The sequence below is a fragment of the Pteropus alecto genome, unplaced genomic scaffold (assembly GCF_000325575.1).
Source record: "Pteropus alecto unplaced genomic scaffold, ASM32557v1 scaffold395, whole genome shotgun sequence".
Lineage (NCBI taxonomy): Eukaryota > Metazoa > Chordata > Mammalia > Chiroptera > Pteropodidae > Pteropus > Pteropus alecto.
In genome coordinates this window covers 102,746-112,368 of record NW_006438643.1, presented here as the reverse complement: position 1 = coordinate 112,368, position 9,623 = coordinate 102,746, and the positions used below count along the sequence as shown (strand labels likewise).

The 9,623-nt window shown below is 50.5% G+C and overlaps 2 protein-coding genes across 4 annotated transcripts in view; one reads left to right on the top strand and one right to left on the bottom strand.

Annotated features, from left to right (window-relative positions):
• Nucleotides 1-235: 235 nt before the first annotated feature.
• Nucleotides 236-4,726, bottom strand: RRP8 (ribosomal RNA processing 8). The gene is made up of 8 exons (XM_006915654.3): nucleotides 4,594-4,726; nucleotides 3,784-3,967; nucleotides 2,239-2,596; nucleotides 1,579-2,032; nucleotides 1,359-1,488; nucleotides 1,063-1,169; nucleotides 876-972; nucleotides 236-648 (listed from the first exon to the last, which is right to left on the bottom strand). Exons 2-8 carry the CDS (start codon nucleotides 3,880-3,882, stop codon nucleotides 529-531), a joined length of 1,365 nt encoding a protein of 454 aa, XP_006915716.1. The 5' UTR covers nucleotides 3,883-3,967; nucleotides 4,594-4,726; the 3' UTR covers nucleotides 236-528.
• ILK (integrin linked kinase) overlaps nucleotides 4,043-9,623 on the top strand; it is a 6,573-nt gene continuing 992 nt past the window's right edge. Inside the window, exons 1-10 of one of the 3 annotated variants that reach the window (XM_006915655.2) lie at nucleotides 4,043-4,185; nucleotides 4,619-4,753; nucleotides 7,779-7,944; nucleotides 8,123-8,218; nucleotides 8,412-8,508; nucleotides 8,611-8,694; nucleotides 8,793-8,878; nucleotides 9,020-9,129; nucleotides 9,242-9,369; nucleotides 9,456-9,577. In XM_006915655.2, coding sequence (XP_006915717.1) covers nucleotides 4,665-4,753; nucleotides 7,779-7,944; nucleotides 8,123-8,218; nucleotides 8,412-8,508; nucleotides 8,611-8,694; nucleotides 8,793-8,878; nucleotides 9,020-9,129; nucleotides 9,242-9,369; nucleotides 9,456-9,577 — 978 coding nt within the window. In that variant the 5' untranslated portion in view covers nucleotides 4,043-4,185; nucleotides 4,619-4,664. Of the gene's footprint in view, nucleotides 4,186-4,618; nucleotides 4,754-7,585; nucleotides 7,669-7,778; nucleotides 7,945-8,122; nucleotides 8,219-8,411; nucleotides 8,509-8,610; nucleotides 8,695-8,792; nucleotides 8,879-9,019; nucleotides 9,130-9,241; nucleotides 9,370-9,455; nucleotides 9,578-9,623 lie in introns of those variants that run through there. The other 2 variants (XM_015592355.2, XM_006915656.3) reach the window with 2 other exon arrangements.

The following is a 9,623-nucleotide window of genomic DNA, read 5'->3' as shown; positions in this document are numbered from 1 at the left end:
ATTGATATGTTGAGCCAGGATGTTCGCGGGCTACCGGCTGTCCCAGAGACAAGAAGTAGTGCCTGCTTGTCTGAGGCCTTGAGGGCCTAAGCAGCCCAAAGCTGAAAGAGCAGAAGCTATGGGTGAGTAGAAGGAACTAGTATGCAGACAGAAGATCAGAAGGGAGAATTGAAAATGCCAGAACAGAAAGCCCATGTGGCTCCTGAGAGATGAAAAAAGGAGTCAAACACAGAGATGCCTTGAATTCCAAACCATCTAGTTTCCATGATTCCTAGGGGATGCATAGTTCCCAGATATCCCTGTGTTCTTACAATACACCCCTTTAGTTAGTCCCTAGTGATTTTATGCTTCTTGCAATCAAGAAGCCTCCATTAGAGCAGGGCTGAGCCAAGGGTTTCATCACACTTTGTTCTTGGGACAAAGGAAAGGTAGTACCAGGTCCTGGGTCACAGCCTGGCTGGATACAGTCTTCAGAGTTCTGAGTCTGGAGTTCGAGACTTGCCTCCCCTTTCAAGGGGGGTCCAGAGGTCACCTGCGCTTATAGAGACATGGCTGAAGCTTCAGGCCTGAAAGTTGAGCCTTGGGCCCTACTCGAGGGGGCCCAGTCTTTTCAAAATCAAACAAGAAGAAGTGGCTGTTGGTCAGGTCCTAGAGGCAGAAAAGACCCAGTGAGCTCCAAATCCTCACCCCACTCCTCAAAACACCTTCATCCATGTCCCACCCTGCTCAGAAGGCTTCCCAGGGCTCTCCCATGAGTCATGCTTTCAAGAAGGAAATGCCTGTGTCTGTGCCTATGGTCCCCTTCCTGAACACCATTTTCATGAAAAAGGCCACACATGAAGCAAAAATAGGAACAGATATCTCAGGGCCCTTACCTTGGAGATGACCTTAAAGCCTAGTTTGGTCACAGCTCCTAGAAAGGTCCGAACATCTTCAAAGCGGCTGCTAACCTCGGCCACTTTCAAGAGACCCCTAAGAAGGATGGAGAGTCCTGTGTAAGTGCACAGACACATGCATGTGCACACACATATATATATGCATCTGCGAACTAGGGGCTCTTACCCTGGCTTCAGCACTCGATTCGCCTCCTCTAGAAAGTCCCTGATATTGGTTCCCATCAGTGAAAGGCAGAACACGGCCACATCCACAGACTCATCCTCCAGAGGCACCTATGAGGAGTGAGAGTGTTGTATGAGATGCACAGTATGGAGAGGAGAAAACCACCCTTGAATGCTAGGGTTGGACACCAGGATGGGGGAGGGGGGGAAGAAAGGAGGACGGAAGGAGTGTTAGAGATTAGCACATGGAGCTTGGGCCTAGAGCACAGGCCAAATACATAGAGGAATAAAGGGGTTTACCTGGGCCATGTCACACACAGTGACCCTGGGGTCCAGGGAGGCCAAGTCAAAGCAGTGTACAGGGTTTCGGATACTTGAAGCCAGACGGCAGTCCCCACAGCCAAAGTCAGCTACCACGAGGGATGCAGGCCTGGGAGTGGAGGGGAGGGATCATTCACTAGTCTAGTCTGAGCCCATGACAGAGCCACATCACTTCTCCCAATGCCCAATCCCCATTCACCGCTGGCGAAGATCCTTGGCAATGCGGTCCACAGGTTGCAGTGGCCACTTCTTGACCTGGCTCTGGAAGCCTCGGTGGTAAAGAAGAAAGGCCTCAGGGTCTTCCTGGAAGAGGCGTTGTGCGGCACTGCTGGGCCCTGAGTACAGCTGTTCATTGAGGTAGCGAAATCGAGCACTATCCAACCGCTGTGCCATGCGGGCTCGCAGAGCCTCCCCCCGAGCCTCATGGCTGTCTGGACTCAGGGTAGGAAGCACCTCTGTCTCCTCTTTTGGGGCTGTGGCGGGAGCCTGGTCTGGCAGCTGAGGTGGCCGAAACTTGTTCTTGTGTCTACGCTTGTTCTTCTGCCGGTTCCGCCACTGCTTGCGACTCAAGGTATGGAGAGGTTGCGGGGAAGTGGTCCCAGGGCTTGGCTTGGGTGGGTCATCTGTAGCCCTACTCTTCCAAGCTTTGGGATCTGCAGGGAGGGAGATAGGAAGGCATATTTGGGGCAAGCTCCACTGAATTCAGAGGCTGGGCAAGTCATCCTGGCCAACATAGACTGGCCTGGATGAAAGTACTTATTATTGACTAAACCTGAACCTAATGGTGGCAGGTAACCTCTGTCATACATAGGATCAGCTGATCCCCCTCCCTGTCCCCCACACATACAATCACTAGTACCTGTCTGGTCAACACTATCCTGGGGCTGGGGAGGGTTTGAAGAGGCCCGATTCTGGTATTTCCTCTTTCTTTTCTCTTCTAGAGCAGAGTCACTGCTAAGAAGGGCCCCTTTGCGGCACTTCTTTTCTACTTTCTTTTCCTCAGAGTTATGGCCAGGTGGGCCCCGTTTTTGATGCTTTTTCCCTTTCTCTTCTACTTCAGTAGAAGCACTGGCAAACAAGGCCTTTTTTGAGTGTTTCTTCTTCTTTTCCACCACCTCCTCCTCAGAGTCACTGCCAGGCAGGCTGGGGGGTTGCTGGGGAAGAGATGCTGCCTCCAGGGCCCGTAATGTGGCTAAGAGTTGGCGGCGCTTGGAGCCCTGGGGGAAAACAAAGGATGAGAGTAGGGATGAAGAGAATGAACATGGCCTGGAGAATAAAAGGGGAGAAATGGGGACCCCAATTCAGACACTGGTGGAGGTATCTGGATTATTCCCAGTTAACTAAATTAGCTTGTCATGAAGCCTGCCAGATCCTGAAGAACTTTCAAGTCACTATCCCAACCTGAGAGGTCAGAGGGTAGAGAAACCACCCATTCCACTCTCTTCAATACGCAGAGAAAGTAATGGGGTTCCCCACAGGAATGTGGTAAGGCCAGAAGCAACTGGTCCAAGGCCAGAGACCAGGAGTTCCAAACCTCCATATCAGGCTTTTGCCTCTAGCTGATAAGAGGTAGGAAGGTTTCTGAAAACAAGAATGCCAGGACCTCACGTGTGTATTTAAGATGACTCTAAATGCAATGTAGAGGACAAACTGAAGGGGACAAGCTGGATTATAACAATGGGTTGACAGGATGAAGAGGAGGCATATAGCATACAGATTCCATGTTGGAGGAAGACTGAGGGTAGGAAGAGCTTGAGGAAGTACAGCTGCCTTCACATCAGCAAAGGCTTAAAGAAGGTCTATTGTTTGGGAGGCCTTCTGGGTTGAAATACTACTGGGCAGTCCAAGGCCAGGCACTTACCTGGTCTAAGCACCCCCTTCACACCACCTGTTGAATGGTATACTGATAACTCTTCATTGTCATTCACTCTTGTTCTCTCAAATGCAATCTCCACACGGAAATCAATGCTCTTTTCAAAATGCAACTCTGAAAGAATCCTTCCCCTGCTTAAGCCACTTAACTGGCTTCTATCCTTAAAATACGCAAAGCCACTAACTTAGCTTTCCAACTTCAATGGCATCCCCTCTCATTCTCTGTGCTCCAACCACACGGATTATTTTTGTGTAACCCTAACAAGACATGCTCTTTTGACCTAGGACCTTTGCACGAGCTTTTCCGGTTCAAGAAACCCTCTTCACTTCACTAGCTTCTACTCATCAACTTTCTCAGTTCCAACGTCCTTTTCTTTTGAAAGTTCTCGGATCTTCAGTCGGCTGCAGGCGCCCCCTCACCCTAATACACCCACGCACACGAGTGCGCGCGGCATACCCAGCGCAGGGATTTACCACGCTACTTGAATTCACTGCCTGAAACAGCTCCCATTGACCCTGCGGGGCCACTCACCTTGACTTGCGAGGCTGCCTCGGTCCGAGATTGTGAGGCTACAGGTCGGAGGCTCGCGGCTAATGGGGCCTCCTCAGCCCACTCCACCTCTTCAAACATGGGGGTACAGAGGCGGGCGAGGTCGCGGGATCCCCGCGCCTCTCCACGTGCAGAAAGCGTCTCCAGGAACCAACCTTCGCAGTCCCTGGAACAGATCCGAAAACCAAAGAGTGAAGGCCTGGTTGGCTAGAGCGGCCGGCGCGGTGCCGAAAACCATAGAGTTTAAACACTGATGGGCTAGAAAGGCAAGGAGGTAGGAAGGAGGGAGGCCCGCGCTGGCCGGAGAAGGCCAGGGGCGGGGCCGGGCAGCGGGCGCGGCCGGACGGGAGTTCCCCAGAGAAGGCTCCTCCAGCCCGAGTCCCGGTGAGTATGGTAACACCCGTGCCCTCTCCCCAAGGCACAAGCCCTGCCAGCCCGTCACCCCTCACTGCGGCTAAGTTTCGAGTCGGGAACGAGGGCCACCCCCGGGAAGACCCCCAATTTCCTCCTTCAGAGTATAGGGCGCCTGAGCTTGCCCTCGCCCCCAGCGCTGTTCGCGGGTTGCGTCCCTGTGCTTGCTCTCAGACATCCCCTGAGACTAAGATTAAGAGGAGACTACCTCTCAGTTACCCCCTACCTCGCCCGCTTTTCCTTCGCCCCCAGTGGGCACAGTTGCATATCATCCCGCTGCCCCGAACTCCTTTCCAGACCTCCGCTAGCTTGGGACGCAGCACCCAGACCCCCATCCCCCAACACTAACACCTACTGCAGTGGACAAAGTTTGGTGCTTACCCCCGTTCCCCGAATCCACTCACAGTCCCCAGGCTTCCCCAACTTAGGGGACTCGGCGCCGGGACGCTGCTATGGACGACATTTTCACTCAGTGCCGGGAGGGCAACGCGGTTGCCGTTCGCCTGTGGCTGGACAACACAGAGAACGACCTCAACCAGGGGTGAGCTCAGGTGGCTGGTGGGTGAGAGGAGGGGCAAAGACATGCTCCTTTACGTGATGCGGAGTGCTCACATCACTCTGTGGGGGCGGCTGACTTTCCTTTTCAGTGTGATGAGTGCCAAACGCAGCCTGTGGTGGTGGCGGCGGCGGGTCTCCAGAGGAAGCTGTGTTTGAGCTGAATCTTGACTGCTAAGTAAGAGTTTTATAGGCAGAAGCTGAAGAGAGCTTTGAACCGGCAAGACAGAGCGGAGAGTGCCGGGAAGTTGTCTACAGGAGTTCCGAATGGCTGAAGGATAGTTCTCTGTGGGCAGAAGCATTGGGTACAAGTGAACTACCGGAAATTGGAAAGGTCTGCAAGGGTCAGCCAGATCGTACAAGGATACTTAGGCTATAATAAGGTCTTTATTCTAAGAATAAATGTTTAAAGCCATGTAGTGAAATGAGATTGTCCATTTGTTAAGTGTCATCTTGGATACTTTGTGAAGAGCAGGTGGCAAGTGAAGAGAGGCAATTGCCTAGTTCATCCCAGAAGTAATGATGACTTGGACTAGAATGCAGGCTGTTGAAATAGAAAAATCAGATTCCTGAAATCTTTAAGATAAAGAATTGGAGAGACTTGGTAAGGGAAGTGAGGAAGGTCAAAGATGATGACCAGGGTTCTGGCTTGGGCACTTGGGTAGATGGTGGTTCCTTTTACTGCGATGCACAAAACTAAAGGATGATGAGTTCCACTCTAGACATGTTAAAGTGACAGTACAGCAAAGTGGAAATGTTGAGTAGGTTGTTGGTTATGCAGATTTGGATTTCAGAAGAGAGATCTGACTTGGAGACAGATTTGGAAGATAGTAGCCTATAGGTGAAGACATGGTCTGAAGACATGGGTGTAAAGGAGAGGGGATGAGAAGCCTGCAAGACCTAAAAGGAGCAACTAGAAATTAAAGGAAAAACAGGAAAATGTTAGTAAAGCTTAGAGAAGTGACTGTTTCAGTGAAGGGGGAGTGGTCAACAGTAGTGTAGGCTTCTGAGAGGTCAAAGAACTTGAGCACTCTAACCATTGAATTTACAACTAATGATATATTTGATGATCTCTGTGAGAGCTGTTTCAGAGGAAAACAAGTGAAGCTATGCTAGGTGCTAGAGGCCAAGAATCAGACGTAATCCCGGCCCTCAAGCCAGTGGCCTTGTGGCTGGTTGAATGGGAGATGAGGAAATAAAGTTCTTTAAGGTCAGCTGAGACCGGAAGGCAAGAAAAGCAATAGTGAAGTTGACTCAGAATGGTGAGTTTTAATTTTTTTATTTAAAATTTTTATTTTTTAGGGTTGGCAGCATTTAGTTTTTAGGTTTGAGAGGTAGGGATCACCTGTCATCTTCATTCAGGCTTCATTGGTTCCCATTAGGCTCTACACTATATCTCCATAATTCTCAGTCACTTGTTTCATTATTCATATAATTCCTCAGAAGGTGCTCTCATAATGACAGCAAGCACCTTTATTATTTTGTTGGTAGGTTTATAAAGCTTTAGGTGAAGTTGTTCAGTGGGCCATCTAGGAAGACTTTGCTGCCAAAAAGTGATGGGGTGGCATCAGTGAAACTGGAAGGCTTTGGTGGTATGAGGAGATAGGCTTTGGGGCCTAAGCTGGCTATATGCTGGATATGAAGTGGGAGTGAATTCCCTGCAAGTATCTTTGGGATTGAAGTCTAGGCCCTGAGGTGACAGGCAGCCTGACAGTGGGCAGAACCCTTATGCTCATACTTTTGCCCTGAGGCTCTGGTGCTATGGACTATAGAGGCTGATGAGCCAAGGCACAAGTTAAAGAGCTGGGAGGCAAAATTAACAGATAAGCAGGGAGTGGTAACTGCTTTGGGGAGGGGGAGGATCCCCACTTCCCAGGAAAGCTTTTGTCTATCTCTGTGAGCAGATGAGGGCAGCTGTGGAGGGAAATCATTAAGTTAAAGGCCATGCCTCCATCCCCCACCAGCTGTGGGCACATTGGGGTGGCTTGCGGTGGCCAGACCCCTGATCAGCAACCCGCCTGGCCTAGAGCCCCCACAAGGGAAGTGACCACAGCACTAAGGCATCCGGAGGCAGCCCTCCCAGACCGCGGACCGCCCCCTGCTCCGCCTCTTGATCTGCATCCCCCCCGGACTGGAGGGAATTTCCTTTTATGGCTCCAGGCTGTCAGGCAGGCCCAGCTCCCACACAGTTGTTTTGGGGATTTTTGTACACTTCTTTTACTTTATAAAATACACATCCTTAGAAAAAAGTCAGGTATAGTTTTTCTAAAGAAGCCATTTTTATTTTCTTCTGTTTTCTGTGCCCAGGATTGCTTGAGTAGAGGAATCCTATTTTATGTGGTTTGATACCTGCCTCATCAGTAATGACTTATCATAAGCATTTTTTATTATGAACCCTTCCAAAACATCATTTTAATTCCATTCCACTTTTAGATCTTAATTTCAGTTACCAAAGCCAATCAGTAAGCTTGCTTCCTCTCCCATGAGTTGTGGCCTTCCTTCTCCAAGGCACCCCACCTCCCACATGAACTGAACATCTTTGGTCAATCCATTCTCTCAAGCTTACAGTCTAATAGACAAAACAGCCCATTAATAAAGTTTTACAAGCTAGTGTGATAAGTACTATAGTAAGGGGGATGTACAAGATGCAGTGGAAAACAGAAAGGACCAACAGATATTGCAAAAGGGGTGCAGAGGACACCAGATAGAGAATGCTACCATTTAATAATACAGGGCATGCCAGGGAAGGGAGGCTGGTGGGAGATGGTGGTGCAGACAATGAATCATACGGACTTCTTGGGATTTCAGGTGGTGGTTGGTTGGGTTTGAAGCTCGGGGTAATGTCTGAATTGGACAGCTTTGGGAATTGCTGGCATGAATGAGAATCAAAGTCCTGGAGAGGTAAGGTTTCCTAGGGCAAATATGCAGAGGGATATCAGTTTTCCCTGTAGCAAAAAGCCTTTGCCCCCACCCCACCTCCAGATCAGTGACCATTGCCCCTTCTTTCAAAGGGATGATCATGGCTTCTCCCCCTTGCACTGGGCCTGCCGAGAGGGCCGCTCTGCTGTGGTTGAGATGCTGATCATGCGGGGGGCACGAATCAATGTGATGAACCGTGGGGATGATACCCCCCTGCACCTGGCAGCCAGTCATGGACACCGTGATATTGTACAGAAAGTATGTATGATCCTCTCTCTGCCTCCTATATCACGTACATGCCTGGAACTCAGTCACAGGCACTGTAACGTACTATAGAAAACGTGTATTTCTTCCTTGTGTATCTCAACACCCATCTCTCATTTGAGACTGACTGTGCCCTTCTGCTTCTTTTGTCTTGTCTGGCCCTGGGGACCAGCTGCTACAGTACAAAGCTGACATCAATGCAGTGAATGAGCATGGGAATGTGCCCCTGCACTATGCCTGTTTTTGGGGTCAAGATCAGGTGGCAGAGGTGAGTACTTCAGGCCCTCGGATGGATGGAAAGCAAAGTGTGAGACTCAGTGGGAAATTCTGAAATCCTCAACCCATCCTGTGAGCACTGGCAAGTGCATGACACAGGGTTTGTACTGCATCTACGTTTGTGGTTGGTTGTGACTGCCAGGGAAGTAGCAGGGGCCCTCATCACGACCACCTTTTTATTCTAGGACTTGGTGGCTAATGGGGCCCTTGTCAGCATCTGCAACAAGTATGGAGAGATGCCTGTGGACAAAGCCAAGGCACCCCTGAGAGAGCTGCTTCGAGGTCCGTCCCCCACCCACCAGCTTGTGTCCTTTCATCTTGTACTGCCTATCTCCTCCCTCCATACCACAGCTGAGGCCAAGACTATTTGTCTTTCTTCCTCAGAGCGGGCAGAGAAGATGGGCCAGAATCTCAACCGTATTCCATACAAGGACACATTCTGGAAGGGGACCACCCGCACTCGGCCCAGTGAGTCAGTTGTGAGGGGAGGGAGGGTAATAGGGAATCCTGGGCTCCAGGAGCTAAGTTTGGAGGAAGCTAGGTACCTGACCTGCCCACACTTTCAGGAAATGGGACTCTGAACAAACACTCCGGCATTGACTTCAAACAGCTTAACTTCCTGGCAAAGCTCAACGAGAATCACTCTGGAGAGGTGACCTCTGCCATTCATGCCCCTCCCTCCCCAAGCCCCCCAAATTACCTGTTATGTACTCATTTTAAGTTTCTTCTCCAGTTAGTGGGCATGAAAGTGGTGGCCTTAGTTAAAGCCTCCTAACCCTTACCTGTCCCTCAGCTGTGGAAGGGCCGCTGGCAGGGCAATGACATCGTCATGAAGGTGCTGAAAGTTCGAGACTGGAGTACAAGGAAGAGCAGGGACTTCAACGAGGAGTGTCCCCGGCTCAGGTGGGGCAAGGCCTAAACTGGAAGCTACTACTTCCAAGGAAACGTGACTCGCACCCAAGAGGGAGATGTTTTACGCTGGGTCTCAGCTAGGGACACTTTCTTCCTCTTCCAGGATTTTCTCGCATCCGAATGTGCTCCCAGTGCTAGGTTTCTGTCAGTCTCCACCTGCTCCTCACCCCACCCTCATCACACACTGGATGCCATATGGATCCCTGTACAATGTACTACATGAAGGCACCAGTGAGTAGGGGTTGTCATATCTCATTGAAGTGGGGAGAGGATGTGTGAGCCTCTCCAAACTATTTGACTCTTGCCTCTTCTCCTAGATTTCGTCGTGGACCAGAGCCAGGCTGTGAAGTTTGCATTGGACATGGCAAGGGGCATGGCCTTCCTACACACACTAGAACCCCTCATCCCACGACATGCACTCAATAGCCGTAGTGTAATGGTGAGGTCACAACTTCACTCTTGGCCCAGGCCCCCAAAGATCTTTC